The sequence below is a fragment of the Ranitomeya imitator genome, chromosome 4 (genome assembly GCF_032444005.1).
Source record: "Ranitomeya imitator isolate aRanImi1 chromosome 4, aRanImi1.pri, whole genome shotgun sequence".
Lineage (NCBI taxonomy): Eukaryota > Metazoa > Chordata > Amphibia > Anura > Dendrobatidae > Ranitomeya > Ranitomeya imitator.
Genome location: NC_091285.1, coordinates 358,464,162 through 358,482,235, shown reverse-complemented (window position 1 = coordinate 358,482,235; position 18,074 = coordinate 358,464,162). Strand labels below are relative to the sequence as shown.

At 41.3% G+C, this 18,074-nt stretch overlaps 1 protein-coding gene across 1 annotated transcript in view; it reads right to left on the bottom strand.

Annotated features, from left to right (window-relative positions):
* Window positions 1-1,367: 1,367 nt before the first annotated feature.
* Window positions 1,368-18,074, bottom strand: part of SYPL1 (synaptophysin like 1) — a 34,520-nt gene continuing 17,813 nt past the window's right edge. The window contains exons 4-6 of the mRNA XM_069765081.1: window positions 14,086-14,290; window positions 5,014-5,196; window positions 1,368-3,119 (exon numbers count right to left, since the gene is read on the bottom strand). Of these exons, the coding sequence (XP_069621182.1) occupies window positions 2,994-3,119; window positions 5,014-5,196; window positions 14,086-14,290 (514 nt within the window). The 3' untranslated portion in view covers window positions 1,368-2,993. The remainder of the gene's footprint in view (window positions 3,120-5,013; window positions 5,197-14,085; window positions 14,291-18,074) is intronic.

The following is an 18,074-nucleotide window of genomic DNA, read 5'->3' as shown; positions in this document are numbered from 1 at the left end:
ATGGAGTATAAAGACTTTCAAGGCACTGTAACGGATATAGGCATGCACATAAGTGCACTATAAACACATTCACAGACATGCAGTGTATATTTGACATGTCCACAGGAATGATTCATCAGGGATAGCAAAGTACCGTCCGTGTTTGTTATGTAGGACTACATTCTGTTTTTAGGCGGGTCGGCTGCATACTTCCTATATACACTGGTAGAACCATCTCATATGTGGTGTTTAATAAAAGGGAATTATCTGGCAGTTGGTGGCCAGAGTTACTCTCTAGCATTCCCAACTGATTACCGTACTCTCCAGTTTTCCTAGTGTCCATATCACTACTCGTAGCATGAAGGAGCATCTGTAGCCTATCCAGTTTGCACAGGTAGTCCAGCTCCTCCAGGTTGGTATGCATATGTGTGGTTGCAAATAAGTTTGCGGTGTCTCCCAGCAGTCTCAAGAGCAAGGAACAGATACCAATACATGGGCTGTTAGACGAGGAGAGCCGGACAAAGCCAACAGTCAAAGTTTGCAGCAGGACCAGTATCTGCTCATTTGTGTGAGGATTAGGAGGATGACCACAGACCTGCAAAGTTACCTACAGTGTTCTGTTAGTATAAAGGTTTTTGACCAAACTGACAAACCGGCTCAATGAGGGTGGCATGATGAATTGTATCGGTACTCCTGCTCATTGCCCCCAGCATCATGCTGCACTTGCCAGAAAACTCCAGAATTTGCAGGTCATTCATTGACACCCTGTTTTCTTCTCAGTTCAGAGTTGGATTTCACTGAGCAATGTTGACAGTATTGGGAGACGTGGGGCTGAAGGGTATGCTGCCTGCATCATCATAAAGCAAGACCATTTTGGTGGTGGGTCAGTAAGTCTAGGGAGGCATGGTCCCATCACACAAACTTTCACATGATCACAGCAGTCATGGTAGAGTTCGCTATGTACAAGGATGAACTGCTTGGAGCCAGTCAGCCTGAATGTGGGCATTGTGGGTGCTGGGTTATTTCTTACCAGCTGTGCAGGAAGAACCATGGCAAGCATGTGAGCCAAACCATACAGCAGCATTGGCAGAGCAGATGCTTCTATCTACTGCATGGTGCATATTGAGAGCTATGCAACAGGTAAAATAGAAGCGGTAATAAACCACAACTGTCTTCTCTATGGCAGTTGGAGGACTGGACATGCTCCAGCAAGATTGAAGAGATTTTAACCTCAGGACATAAAGTTTACAATAGAGTGGGTTTAAATCCTGAGACTAGGTACCATAAATTTAAAGCACTTGACTGGTTTATCCTGTTCTATTTTTATTTAAATGTAAGCTGCCATTATTTTAACCCATCACAGGACAATCACCGACACATACACAATAGGTACTCAACAGTTTATTTTAGCACTTAACTGCACTGATAAAAAGTAACAAGTGAATAACCATAATTGATCACTTCCAGGGAGTAAAAATCTGTCCTGGTCATGTAATGGGACACACATGCAGAGCTTGTTACAGTACAGAGGTAGTGGTATATGTGTGATGTCGACACATCCTAAATTGCAGTGGCTGTTAATTTCCCTATAATCTTATAAACATATCGCACCTACAGCTTGGCAATCTGCTGACCACTCCTTGTGACTACCTAAATGTATTGTAACAACTGTGCATCTGCGTGTCCATTATATATCAGGTCAAACTTATCTCCACCAAAAGTAAATCTAGATTTCTGTTAAATGAACACAAATGACAGATACAATAAAGTAAAATGGAGACTAACTTCACCATACAGTGAACAACATTTGCCAGACTGGAATAACCCTTTAATTAGTCTAACAGGCTATAAAGAACTACAAATAAAGAATGCATTGTTGCTTCTAAACAAGAGGAAAAAAATTCAAAAATGTGCCAAGTAAAAAAAGCATGTGCTCAGAGATATTGCAGAACATTCTTATTACAGAAAATAGTATTACAGCAGTTTGGTAATCTTAGTACAGTACATCAATGCAAGACGTTTGACATAGGGTTCAGCTATTTACATTAAGGTTTTAAAAATTCTTAGTGTCACTTTAAGAACGTTGTACTTTAATCTTTGGATATGGGCTAAGAATTTATAATAGCATGTAAAAGACAAAAACGAAAAAAAGACAAACAAAAGTTTGCCAGAACTAATCCACTAATACCATTCACTGAGCCATCAAAATTCCCTTCACACCAGAAGTAGATACAAGCGGTGTAGCCATGTACATTTTGCAAAAATTTTCAGTTAAGTATTAGATTAGGATTACCCCGCGCTGCCCTATATTTGGACTTTTAAATAACACATTCCTATTACCTGATTCTGATTATATATTTGGGACGAGACCAAGTATTTAAAAGCATATAATCAGTAATCACTATTTTCCTTGACCAGTAGGACGGTATGCAAGTGACAGGTTGCACACATTCTCAAAACCTGAGTTAGTTAAAAAAAAAAAAAATTGCATTCTTTGGAGGCTTTGTGACATTTATGAAAATAGCATTTCTCATACCTTTTATACTGTATTATTTTATCATTTGGTTGATCATCAATTAGTAAATAACAATTTTCCACACTGTAGTGTTCGGAAATATAGACCTGTCTAAATGAGCACTAAAAGATGCTGCTGTAAGTAGCACAATACCATTTCCATTCCTTTAAAAGGATCGACTTTATAACCTTTTTATTTATTTATATACTTTAGATGGAATTATTATTTGAAAGTCTCATTATCATTACATTTTAGGTACTGAAAACGAGGGGTAACTATTTTGACATTTTACATAGGAGGCAAGATTCACCTCCAAATGACCTTTACCATGAAGATATACTATATAATCACATTTTAAGGCTTTTATATAACAAGAAAAAATAAAAAAGTATCACTAGCCCAGTAGAAAATTCCTAATTCTACCCATTTTTTTGGCTACTTGCTCCTAAGAGACAAAATTGGCATTTTTTTTTTTAATAGATGGACGTTTGAACTTTCGTTACATCGAAGAAGGTGGCGGGCCTTGTTCAGGGTTGTCTGGTTGTGGTGGAGTGTGTAGGTTGGTTTCTTTATAGGCAAACCATGCATTTCCTGCCCACAAAATCAAGTTCAAGAACCCAAAAGCCTGAAAAACAAAAACATGCAATTAAAATCAGTTTGAGAAACAGGTCATGGGGCATGTAATGGAAATATATTTAAATGTAATTTATCAGCAATAAGCCAAATTAACAGTACTTGTAACCTGGCATAACACATCTTATGTAGGAAATACATAGGTATATTAGATGTGTCTCATTTATTAGAAATAGGCCAATGTAATTTTTAGATCATTTTATTTTGCAAACTGAATAGCCACTGCTATTACATTCAAGTTTCCAGTGGCCCCCAGTCCACTAGCCAAAACCGCATGTACCAGGGATCGTCCTGTCGAACGCCCGCTCTCCTTTTAACATGGGCATAACGCTACTCAAACACAGGGTAGGGTAAAACAGTGTGGCAATGCTTTATTGAACCACTAAACAGACAGATAACATGTAGAACAGTCCCAGAAAAATATCCCAAGATGATGCACATTAGAGTCTCACCCTTCCACTGACTCTCCGGGATAATGGTAGCGGTTACTTCAGAGCTCCCAGGGTCAAGGTAACGACAAGCTTAGGAAGATGACAGTCCATTGAGGTACAAGGCCAGTTGAATTGAGGGTCACAACCTGGCTTCTCTGAACATCTCCATGGAGCCAGGCAACTGGTGGGTCCCAATCCTGGCTTTCTCCAAACATATCCATGGTTCAATGATGGTCAATGGAGAAGATCTGTATTCTTACAACCGGTGTAGAGGTCCCCTAGATTATTTCAGGTAGAATGATAGATCCGTGTCCCTCATGATGGAGCCATAATGTATTGACAACTCTCCTGTAGGGTCCTCTGGAGATTTGGAGGTATTGGGAGAATCTCTGGCTGTCTCTCTATATACAGAAGCATGTAACCTATTTTTATACTTAAGTGTTCTTCATTCAGTATTCCACTTCTTGTAGGTCATAGCGGAGCAAATAGCAGCCTGTTCCACTCATTGATCACCCTCATGGTCAAAAAGTTCTCTCTAATATCTAATCTGTATCTTCCCCTTTTAGTTTCATTCCATTACTTCTCGTGTTTCCATGTTTAATTTGAATTAGGAATTAGTCCTACCGGTAATCGTATTTCCAGGAGGTCCATCATGACAGCACCATTACATTTCCTCCCCTGAATTTCAAATACTTGTGTGAAATTAACACGTGTGTGGGAATGCAATAAAATAGAGTTGCATCCATCCTGGTGTGGTGATTGGTAAAACACTGAGGGTGAGGTGGAGGGGGGCTTTTAACCTCTCGTGTGTTTCCTGTCGCTGGACAACGAGAAGGACTACCTCCTGTCATGACAAGACTCTTGGAAGCACAATTACCGGTAGGACTAATTCCTATTTTCCTTTAATAGAGACCTTCATTTAAAAACTGCATTTTGTGTTTAAATGGTGTTATTTTTGTCTAGTATAAATGTTTTTGATGATCTGAAACATTTGTTATAAACCTGCCACACAGTTTGGAAAAACAATTTTTAGCTATTAGATTTCACTAAAGGGAATTTGGGAGAAACTTTCACACCTCCAAACCAATTATATGAAAGTATAGTTCTTTAAAAAAAAAAGGCAAGTTAATCCCTTAATTATCCCAAAAGCAATGCTCTAAACAGCGAGAAATTGCATTTGGAAGAAGTGTAACGTGAAGTACATTGGGGTGTGATGATGCACTCACAGCTCCTTAGAATCACTGGTTTTACTGAGATACAGATATACATGCACACATTATACATTATCAAAGATACCAACTATACGTTATATGATGTACCAATGAGGCTACAAGGTATGTGTGCGTGCATGTAGGAAACAAAATATGAACCCCATATGGCTGCATCAATGGAAAGATATTAAAGTCAGCAAAGTGAGCTTCTCTCATACAGCGTTATGATGCACAATATACATACCACAGATATGTTTAGACTTCCCATGCGCGATTCCAAACCGGGAGAACACTGGAATTGTGACAAACACTGATGTGATGCAATATGCTCTGGGTCGGTACTGGTTTTAATATCAGTCAATCCTTTAGCCCATGCAGAGGAACTCACAAGCCACATAAAGGCAAAAATTACTGTTATGATGAAATCCTAAAAAAAAATAAAAAAATGATATGGGCCATACACAATTTTCTCTTTATTACAGAGCAGATTACACTGAAAGGCAACATGTTAACAGATTTATGCTGCTGAAACCACTGATGTATTTACACAGCTCAAAAATAAGCAAGGAACTAAGTCAAAGGGGCAGGTCCAGTGATCCTCTCATCCCAATTAGCCCCTTAGAGGCCAGGCCAAATTTTTCAAATATGACGTGTCACTATGAGGCATTAGCTCCTGTTTCAACATATCCCACTGATTGAGATTATTTTTTCGTGACACATTTCATAATAATGGTTAATTGGGGTCGATATTTTTATAAACACAAAACATCAGAAATTTGACAAGTCTCTAATATTAGCAATGTTCAAACTTTGAATTATTAGCCCTTTAATTCAGAGTCCTACCATACAAAATAGCTAACATTTACCTCACGTCTACGTTACATCAGCACCTTCTGTAAAATATTCTTAGATTTTGTTAGAATTAGAAATTTACAACTTTTTGGGGGGACCTATTCAGTCTTGAAGTGACTCTGGGGTAAATACTGTATTGGAAACCCCCAAAAAGTGACACCATTTTTTTAAAAAACAGGAATTAATGCAAAGTGGCATGACTGGAGAGAAAATTTCTCCCACCTAAATGTTGGTAACTTCTGAACATGTCACTATAGCCGGCCTTTAAGATGGCAACCAGGAGAACCACACCATCATGATCTCAGGGTCCCAATGGGGTTACAAAGGGAGTCCCCACACTCAACCATCTAGATGCCACAGTCACTGACAGCAGCATTGAAGTGCTTAAACTGCCATGTTCACTGCCAACTCTGATCGTGACTGACGCAGCAGGTGTTGGCTAGAATGTACAGCTGCTGCATTTTCAATCGGGGTTTGCTATGCACTTACATCTCAGGTCAGTTTTAAGTCGTCCACACCTGGTATGAGATACTACAACATCACTCCCCTAAGCCTCTCCCTTTTAATCAAATAGGAGAACAAGGGAGATAACATAGGAGCATGAAAAAGAAAGGCAATACAATTGGCAAGTATGTAAAATGATGTCACACTACAATGTAGCCTCATTTTTTTTTCTATGCCATAATTTAATGCAGTGCTTAAAAAACAAAAAAAAACACAACAGAAAAAAAAAAGGTTAAACGGCAACGATCAAAGAAGAATGCAGCAGACACTAGTGCTATTTTTTGCCACGTTTTCTGAAGCCACGCCCCCTTCCCATTGGCACAGTCTCACAAGTGCCCATCACCTTCCACAAGCCTCAATGTGTGCCTTCATTCATATAATGTATAGCACAAAGCAGTAAAGGCTAAATCAATGACTGACAGGCTGCTGTATACCTGTGCATTGATAGCACAGCACATTGAGATATATATATATATATATATATATATATATATATATATATATATATATATATATATATATATATATATATATATATATATATATATATATATATTACATACGACCAATTGTCAAGGATCCCTACTCCGATGTCACTTATTCATCACGTGCCTGCTCTCACACGTGACTTGGGGTTGTGCCTGCAAGGGTTAATCTATCTCCCCACTCTCAGTCCAGCATTCAACCTCTGTCCTATGCTGTAATGGGAGCATAAATCACACACTGACCCAGGCCACACACACCAGCTGCCACCACTCATCGAATGCACAGGCGATGGGTCCTGGAACTAATAAAAATATGTCTATCACTCATAAGGCTCACACACCTTTTGGCTATGGATTCTTTAGAACATTCAAGGTTCAACTTGTTAAAGTTTTATACTTTAATAGCAAAAAGTTCAATGCTTACAATAAGAAAAAGACATACAACTTATGCAAACAATGTCAAAATAAACAGGATAAACTTACAGGTATCATCCAACTGGTAGTCTGCTTTCTGCTCCCTAAGGGGGGGGGGGGGGGGGGGGGTGATTGGAGTTGGAACACATCAGCTTCTCAGGCTGCCCTCACATGTGAACACAATTCTCTGTCTGCAGCCTAAATTTATAACTTTGGTCTGAGGCCAGGTTTCTCGACCGGCCTCCCAGGTTAATATCATAATTGCGGTCTGTTTGATTGGGCCACGGCCACGCCCCCAATGAATATATTTCTCTTGTGGAGAGGTTCTCAGGGATAGATTACCTCAGGCCGCAATTTAGCATCTCCCCTCCAAGACCTCAGAGGTGTCAAGTGTTCCTTTGTTCTTGGCCTTAGCCAGACCTCCTGGTGAGATCTGGAGACAGAATTTCTACTATTCCCAAGGAAGTACCTATTAACACCTAGGTGCGACTTGCCTTCAGGACAGATGTTACATTATCACCAGTCACACATATAACCCTAGACATATATCCATATATCTATATATCTATATATCTATATATACATATATACACACACATATATATACACATATATATACACACATATATTTATTATAGATTCATATTTCATCACACTCACACCTTCCTCCTTATGAACGTGCATGGGGGTTGACTTACAGGTCAGCTCGCGAGCGCGTATCTGGTTCTGCCCCATCTTGGCGAGAAAGGCCATCAGCATTGCCATGATCAACTCCCTTCTTGTGCTGAATTGTGAAATCATATTGCTGAAGTATCAAACTCCATCTAAGCAACTTCCCATTGTCCCCAACTACTCTATGGAGCCAACTCAATGGGCTATGATCTGTGATCACGGTGAAGTTGCGCTAATAGATGTATGGTTGCAGCTTCTGCAGAGCCCACACAATTGCCAAACATTCTTTTTCAATGGTGGCATAAGCCACTTCTCTGGGCAGGAGTTTCCTGCTTAGGTACAGAATTGGGTGTTCCTCTCCTTGTTGGGTCACCTGGCTGAGAACACATACACATATACACACACACCCTTTTGAACGTTTATTAACAATAATTTTCTTTTTGTGCCATTTTGGCTCATAGAAAAGTTAAGCCATAGTGCTTCCTCCCCATATATTCAGAGTAGTAATAAATCAGTTTGAGAATACATTATGTAATTTGCGGTTTTGAAAATGGCCATAAAGAAAGGGTAAGAACATACTTCTGAATGCAAAGCTTACTTACCACTAACATCCATCATATAATCCAAGCAGCAATAAGAAGAATGTAGATCATTAGTTTCCTTTATTGTATGTGATGAGCACAAAACAAAATCAAGGAGAAAAAACAAACAAGAGCCATCTCCCAATATCCCCCCTTGTTTCCCCAGTGCCTATTGTGTGTGTTATGTTGCCATTAGTACTAGGAATATATGAACAACTGTCCTAACCCGCCATCTTCCACACAATACTGTGTTAGGCGGTAGATCAGCGATTAGCGCAGGGGTCCAGGAGTGAAATCCCACTGAGGACAATATCTACAAAGGTTTTTTGTATGTTCTCCCCACATTTCTGCAGAGTACTCTGCATTCCTCACACACGCCAAGGACATACTAATAGGGCATTTAGATTGTGAGCCCCATTAGGGATTCTGTGGTGAGGCTACTTAGACCTGAAATAACATTTTCAAATTGGATACAGGCAAAAGTTGAAGTGGAACTTGATGAAAGGAATATAGCTCTTTTAGGAAAGCAGTGGGTCGACAAGGGGATACTCTGATAATTAGTAGAACACGTTCCTTTGTACATGTATAATCCTTCAAACAGGTATCCAAAAGTGATAATCATGTACCATAAGAACTATAAAACTAACCACAGGTTACATTCTCTCAATGTTAGATGGGCATCAATACATGATGTGCTTATTTTCTGTGACTTAAAACACATTTTAGGAAATAAAAAAATTAAAACAAACTGAATCTAAATGGTGATCAATAGGGAGATTCTTGAATGCACTGCAGAACAGCAGTATGAAAATTACTTGGGACACAACCATTACCTGGTAACAGTCAATGTAAAAAAAAAAAAAAAAAATGCCCCTGCACTGACTCCACTTCAATTTGAGTCATAATTGATGGCTGAAATATTTATCATGCTATACAGTAAGGTGGAGAAATAACTGGACAGTGACCGAGTCTTCGTGATTTGGGCTCTGCATGCCACTATTATTTAAAACCAAACAACTTAGAAGCAAATTAGAATAGACTTTCAGGTTTAATTAAAGGTGTTGAATGCAAATATTCTGGGAGATGTTTAGAAATCGCAACCACTTTCTAAAAAGCCTCCTCATTTCAGGGGTTCAAAAGCCATTGGACAAATTGACTAACAATAAATAAAATGTTCATTTTTTACACTTTATAGAGAATCCTTTGCAGGCAATGACTGCCTGAAGTCTGGAAGCCATGGACTTTACCAAACTCTGGGTTCCCTCCTTTGTGACTTCTGTTGTTGCTTGTTTATGCGCCTTTCTGCCTTGTCTTAAACATGTGAAATACATGTTTGATGGGGATGAGATCTGCTGATTAACTAGGCAATTACAGATTACACTTGTTGGCCTAAAAAAAAAACACAAACAAAAACAAAACTCTTGTGTTCCTTTTACATTGTTTTGAATTATTGTCCATCTGTACTGTGAAGCGCCATCCAAATAACCTTGCTGCATCTGGTTGATTCTGATGAGAAAGTACAGCCCTGTACACTTCAGAATTCATCCAGCTGCTTGTCTTCAGCCACATCAATAAACACTAGTGGTGTGGTGCCACTGGAAGCCATGCATGCCCATACCATCACACTGCCTCCACCATGTTTTACATAACATGTGGCGTGCTTTGGATTATGAGCCATTCCAAGCCTTCACATCATTCTGGTACAGGATAATCTTGTTTCATCAGTCCAAAGAGTGCTTTTCTAGAACTACACTGTCTTCTTTAGATGATTTTTTGGCAAAGCAAACTGGCCTATTTTTAAGGCTGATTAATGGTTTGAGTGCAAACAGAGGGTTCCCTTCAAGGTGCAAAGTATTCTTTATGGCAGACTTGGGGTATGTTCACACTATGCGGTTTTTACTGCGGAACCGCCGCGATTTTGCCGCTGCGGGTCCGCAGCTGTTTTCCATGCAGGGTACAGTACAATGTTACCCTATGGAAAACAAAAACCGCTGTGCCCACATTGCGGAAAATCCCGAAAAAAAAACGCACTGAATTGCTGCGGAAAAAAAGAAGGACCATGTCACCACTTTGTGCAGAATCGCAGCGATTCTGCACCCATAGAAATGCATTGATCCGCTTACTTCCCGCATGGGGCTGTGCCCACCATGCGGGAAGTAAGCGGATAATGTGCGGGTTATACCCGGGGTGGAGGAGAGGAGACTCTCCTCCAGGCCCCGGGAACCATATTTGAGTAAAAAAAAAAAAAAAAAAAAAAAAAGAATTAAAATAAAAAAATCATGATTATACTCACCTCTGAAGTCCGTGAAATGACCGTGACGTCACGAAGGTCCTGGTCGCACAGCATCTTTGGAACCGGACCGCCGCCTGCAGCGCCGAGGAGATCGGGACGTCAGAGGGTGAGTATATCATTATTTTTAACATTACTATTGATGCTGCATATTGCTGCATATGCAGCATCAATAGTAGGGGTAAAATCCCGCAGGACAAACCGCGATAAATCTTCAGGGATAACCGCAGCGGGTTTGCCCTGCAGATTTATCAAATCCGCTGCGGGAGAACCCGCAGGACAGGACGCAACATGTGAATGTGGCCTTAGATTCTGTGACACCTACTTCCTGGAGAGTGTACTTCACTTTGGTGGATGTTGTGAAGGGGATTTTTTTTCTCAACATGAAAAGGATTCTGTGATCATCCACCATTTGTCTTCTGTGGACATCCAGGCCTTTTTGCATTCCCAAACTCACTAGTGAACTTTTTTTCTTTTACAACATAACATTTCTGTCATCTCTGATGGGTTTCTGCTTTTTTGTCTGTTTCCCTTCCATTGAAAGCTCCTTTAACTGCATGTTTTGAGTTAGAAAGAGACAGCTTCCAATTGCCACACTGGGAATGAGCTCCGAACCTTTAACCTGCATAATTGATGATTAATGAGTGAAATAGCCCATGCAGCCCAATAAAGGGAATTAGATCTACCGATAATTCGATTTCCAGGTAGTCCCTCGGGTCAAGGAAGGTCTACCCCCTGGTGTGCTGTTTTATGACAAGACATAACAGGGAGGATAAAAGGCCAATTCCACCCACAGTGTTTTACAAAGTACCACAGAAGGATGGATGTAAATGGTCTTTACAACCCACTAGAAACTCAAAAACAAGATAAACACTTTAACGGCCCCAGCTCACTCGACCCATGGAGACTTGATGAATGAACGATCTGTAGGAAGATTGATCTTGTGCAAGCCTAAGGGAGGGGAAGTAAGGGTGCTGTTTTGAGGTAGTACCTGGAAATTGACTTCCTGGTGGATCCAATTCTATTTCTCCAGTACCTCTCTCCAGACAGAATACCAGGAGTAGTACCAGAGAAAACAGCACCAGAGTGGATACAGAAGCCCTAAAAGGATCACACTCCTGGGCAAGAACCAGGATATAGATATCTATATATATAATTGTCTAAGGGTTTTTCCGTCTGTCTGTCTGTCTTTCTGTCTGTCCTGGAAATCCCGGCTCTCTGATTGGTCGAGGCCGCCAGGCCTCGACCAATCAGCGACGGGCACAGCGACGATGTCATAAAGGACGTAGAAATCCCGCGTCTGATTGGTCGAGGCCGCCAGGCCTCGACCAATCAGCGACGGGCACAGCGACGATGATGTCATAAAGGACGTAGAAATCCCGCGTCTGATTGGTCGAGGCCGCCAGGCCTCGACCAATCAGCAACGGGCACAGCGACGATGATGTCATAATGGTTGCCATGGCGACGATGATGTCATAAAGGTTGCCTCGACCAATCAGCGACGGGCACAGTCTGCCGCGAATTCTGGAATCATCATTGTCCATATACTACGGGGACATGCATATTCTAGAATACCCGATGCGTTAGAATCGGGCCACAATCTAGTAAGGATATAAATATCCATCTCTCCATCTATCTCTCAGTCTATATGGACTGATCTGTAAGATCAGAAGAAAGCAGACAATTTTAGAAATCTGCAAAGATTAATCACTGTAGTGATGCCAAATATATGCCTATAAATGCCAAACATTCAGTATGAATGTGGTAGACAAGTTATACCACGGAGCCACTTGTATTTAGCGAGGATGCGCCCACTAGATGGGCTCTAACTGGGAGTATGCAAAACGCATATGTACCTGCTCAGAAACTGGCAAATCCTTTAAGCGCACGGTGTGTGAGCTGGGAAGATTCACAAGTCACAATTTAGACCGAACAATCCTTTAAACTCAATCATGAGGCCCTGTACAGCCAAAACATGCAGCAAACTGAAGTTAATCCATGAGACGTAGCCAAGACATGAGGCTTAACTTTAGTCTAGAGGTCCAAATACTAGCTTCTGTACTTCAAGCCAAACTTCAGCACATGAGGCCCTAGGCTCAACTTCGGCATTATCAGCCCAGAATCCTAGCCCATTAAGACAACATTTACCAAGTGCACTTAACCTGTTCTGCCTCCACACCGTTCCATAGCTTCAGATACCATTAGAAGAACAGGGGGAGCTGGAAATGCCGAGAGCCCAGCAGGAAATGAAGCGGCATCACATTGATGAATACTGCATTATTGCAGAAGATGCAGTGTCTGACTGTTGGCTGAGGGACCTCTACCGAGAAAGTTGATGGTCCGAATCAAATTGACAGGGGGAAGGAAAAGCAGGGACCCGTCAATGCCCTAGAGTTCATACAATGAGGCTAAGTGCACACGCTGCGGATTCTATTTCGGATTTTCCCGCAGTGGATTTGCCAAATCCGCAGTGAAAAACCGCTGCGGTTTTTACTGCGGATTTACCGCGATTCTAATGCGGATTCTGCTGCGGTTTTCCATCTGCAGTTTTCAATTGTAGCAGATGGAAAACCGCTGCGGATTCCGCACAAATAATTGACATGCTGCGGAAAATAAACCGCAGCGTTTCCACGCGGCTTTTTCCGCAGCATGGGTACAGCGTTTTTGGTTTCCCATAAGTTTACATTGTACTGTAAACTCATGGGAAACTGCTGCGGATCCGCAGCAAAATCCGCAACGTGTGCACATACCCTGAAGCTCCACAGGATAAGATATCTTTACGAGAACCTCTCATGCAACAGTCCCCTGCAGGGACAGGAAAACCACTGGTGGGGGGAAAGGCCTTTTAACTTCTCTGTCAACCCGTCAAGTCATATGTCAAGGAAGGACTACCTCCTGGTGTGCTGTCACAAGGGACATTCTGGAAAAAGGCTTTTGACAATTGTCCAATCACCATTGGTGTTATTAAAAAGAGGCAGCTACATATTAAAGAACTGTAATTCCTTAACAGTAAACGCCAATTGGGATGGGACTACCCACAAGTTAAAGGAAAATAATTCCCAGTTTTGGGCTGCACTAACCGAAATGATGATCCTTGATCCAATATGAAAAGCGTTTTTTATTTCACAACGCATTTCCACGCTGAACTGGTATCTTTCTCAAGTGAAAAACCAACTGTACCCAGGAGTTGTGCCTACAGAACGCGCTCAAGGGAGATTACCTGGGTTTAATATATCATTTTATAAAGGTATCACCTAATGGTCTGGTGTGCGCTGTTTCCCTACAGCATTTTTCTACCCTCAATTTAAAGTCGAGAGACAGTCAGCACTGAATGTTTTGGTAAACTGCTAAAGTGCCAAAACTTGTCACTGTCCAAGTATTTCTGGACCCAACTGTAAGTATTAAGCTCACGGATACGGAACAGAGCACTCATTCCATTATCTTACTGGAGTTAATGACCAATATAATTGCACTGTACATAGAATTTCAGCATTACACAGTTTATACAAAATACTTACAATTAATGGCAGTTTGCTAGGGTTCTGATAAAGATGTCTGAATCCAAGATACAAGACAAGAGCACCAATACAGTAAAGAAAAGCAAGAACTGCAATTGTAACATAAAATTCAGCAGAGGAAGAAAAATCACCACTAAGGTGCCATTCTTTCAGTGTTGATCCACAGAAGCCTTCTTTATATTCAGCAAATTTGACATTATTTAACCTAAAGGCAAACCATAAGGAAAATGAGTATTGCATTTATATCGATATAAAAAAGATATACTATTCATAAGTTTATCTGCTTACAACCTACATATTCCGGATTAACCCCTTCCTAGCTCGATTTTTATTTTTCCTTTCTTAATTGTGCCTTTGAAAATATATATATATATATATATATATATATATATATATATATATATATATATATATATATATATATATATATATATATATATATATATATATATATATATATATATTTTTCCCATACACAGCAGGACGTATTTTTGGTAGTTTTCAATAACAAAATACATTTTACTATTCAAATGTACTAGAAAATTGGGGAAAAAAATCCAAGTGCTGTGAAATTGGTAAACAAAAAAAAATATCAATTTTTTTTTTTTTTTTACGGCATTCATTGTGCTCTAAAAGCGACTTGACAATATGATTCACAGGGTCAATATAATAACAGTGAAACATTTTGGGGTAGATATGACAGTTGGATGCTATTTTTTAAGGCTGAGTTATGGAGAGACTGCAGCATGGGAGTTTCAGGGTTTTTTTCTTCCTCTTTTCGGAGTTTGGTTTAATTCTTTTAATATTTGGATAAACTATTAGATTTCCTAAGGGTAACCCGTGATTGTCTAATCACTTCAACCTATGTACTGAAATAACATAAAATTGCAGTGTATAGTATATATATAAAAAAAAAAAATAAAAAAATCAGTCTCCAATGAAGCCCAGCCTCATGTTGGTATTCATTGGAACCTTCAGCGAGCCTCCCAGCTGACATGGCAATCCATCGGCATTACACAATCATGTTCCACGGGAAAAGAGGAGCACATGGAAAGACACGCTCCTGGTACACGTCCTTTAAATGATGCCGTTAGAGATTAACATCTGCATTTTAAGAGAACCTGTCAGCAGGATTTTGCCAAGTAAATTACAGACATTGTCAGATTGGCAGTGTTAAACTGATTAAAATGATACCTGGGGTGAAGAAATCTGGTAACTTTTCAGTTAATGAGATGCCCATGCTCCAGGGCGGGACTGTAGGCAGAGTTTTATCTTCCTGCTAGCCAGAGAAGCCAAGGAGAGACCACCCCAGGCCACCCCGTAGCACAAACATGTTCCTCATCATAGAGCAGACTGCTTGTGCCTAAAGGTACCTTCACACATAACAATTTCGTTAACGATATCGTTGCAACGTCACGCTTTTTATGACATAGCAACAATCCCGCTAACGATCTCGTTATGTGTGACAGCGACCAACGAACAGGCCCCTGCTGGGAGATCGTTGGGGAATGATCAGGACCTTTTTTTGGTCACTGATCACCCGCTGTCATAGCTGGATCAGCGTGTGTGACGCCGATCCAGCGATGTGTTCACTTGTAACCAGGGTAAATATCGGGTTACTAAGCGCAGGGCCGCGCTTAGTAACCCAATATTTACCCTGGTTACCATTGCAAAAGTTAAAAAAAAAAACAGCAGATACTCACATTCCGATGTCTGTCACGTCCCCCGGCGTCAGCTTCCCTGCACTGACTGTCAGCGCCGGCCGTAAAGCAGAGCACAGCGGTGAAGTCACCGCTGTGCTCTGCTTTACGGCCGGCGCTGACAGTCAGTGCAGGGAAGCTGACGCCGGGGGACGTGACAGACATCGGAATGTGAGTATCTACTGTTTTTTTTTTTAACTTTTGCAATGGTAACCAGGGTAAATATTGGGTTACTAAGCGCAGCCCTGCACTTAGTAACCCGATGTTTACCCTGGTTACCCGGGGACTTCGGCATCGTTGAAGACAGTTTCAACGATGCCGAAGTCGTTCCTCTGATCGTTGGTCGCTGGAGAGAGCTGTCTGTGTGACAGCTCCCCAGCGACCACACAACAACTTACCAACGATCACGGCCAGGTCGTATCGCTGGTCGTGATCGTTGGTAAGTCGTTTAGTGTAACGGTACCTTTAGGCTGGGTTCACGGTGCGTTAACAGCAGCCGGTTCAACACATGCGTTACCGGGCTGCTGTTAACGCAAGTGCCAACATGACATCGCGCTAGCGCAGATAGAGCATCTGCTAGCTCTACCTGCGCTAGCAGTGACAGACCCGGAAATGCTGCAGCCCGCGTCCCAGGGTCCGTCACTCAATGACGGCACATCGCTAGCGCACGCCCATTGTGGCCGTGCGCTAGCGATGTATCTGACATTGGACTAAATGGCGGCGTTAACTGGCTGCGTTACACCACGGTGTAACGTAGTCCGTCTAACGGACGCCTCAAGCGCAATGTGAACCCAGCCGATCCCTAACAGAGGCAAACAATTGAATTGGACACTGTCTGGCCTCCACCCCAACAGTCTTTTTCAAAGGTGCAGAAAAAATAGGATTTTGATGGAAACCCTGATGCAATGCTCAGCGGACAGCATGGTAAGTGTATGAACCTAGCCTTTTTTTCCTAGTTAAATGCAACTTTATAATTACATTTTTTTTTTTTTTTTTTTTTTACACGGTTTGATGTGCAACATCCCCCCATGTACAATTCTGACTTTGCTTTCCTTCAACTGCTTCCTACAACATATGACTGGCTTTATACTGACAGGTGGCCTATTAAATCTTACAACCTAAAAACGAACAAGGAACATATCAAAAAAATAATATTGAATAATTTTATTATAGTTTAATGATATAGTAATAAAATAGTACATTAATAAAAAAAGGGGGGGGACAAACAGTGATAGCAAAAGCTATTCAGCAGGCAGATAGTAATCTGATATATCAAGGATATTGTTACCTCAATAAATACAAGTACCTCTATTAAATTATAATATTAAAGGGAACCTGTTACCAGTTTTGGCCAATCTAAGATACAGCCACCACCTTTCAGGGCTGATATACAGCATTCTATAATGCTGTATATCTGCCTCCAACCCGACCTGTAATAGAAGAAAAATAACTTATACTCACCTGCGGGGTGGTCCCATCCGAGGGGTGTTGCTCTTCTTGGTCCAGCACCTCCCTTCTTCTTGTGATGCTGCCCTCCTGCTTGCTTCGTGTGGATGATGCATCCCCGCATCATCCACACAGTCTGCTCGGCATTGCGCTCCTGAGCAGGCGTACTTTGTTCGTCCTGTTGAGGGCAGAGCAAAGTACTGCAGTGGACAGGCGCTGGGCCTCTGACCTTTCCCAGAGCCTGCGCACTGCAGTACTTTGCTCTGCCCTCAACAGGACAGACAAGTATGCCTGCGCAGGAGCGCAATGCTGGGGAGCCTGTGTGGATGATGCAGGGTAGCATCATCCACCCAAAGCAAACAGGAGGACGGCATCATAAGAAGATGGGAGGGGCCGGACAAAAGAGTGACACCCCTCAGACCACACCGCTCGCAGGTGAGTATTTCATAAACATTATTTTTCAGTTCTTACAGGTTGGGTTGGGGCTTATATACAGCATTATATGGAATGCTGTATATAAGCCCTGAAAGGTGATGGCCTTATCTCTTATAGGCCAAAACTGCCGACAGGTTCACTTTAAATAAAATGACTTGCACATATTTTCCTACTGACTCAGTCAATAGTATGAAAGTAGAACATACATTTGCATCATTAGACATCGAGCATAGATATTCGTGAAGGCTTTATACTGACAGGTAGCCCATTAAATCTTGCCGTTAACAAGATCTAAAATACTTCTGTAATTGGCAAGCCATTGTCATAGTTGTGATGGCAAATCATTGCTGTGGGTGGGCGAGTGAGTTAATAGTTCTCCTCATCAGAGTCCTTAAAAGCTGAGGTCGG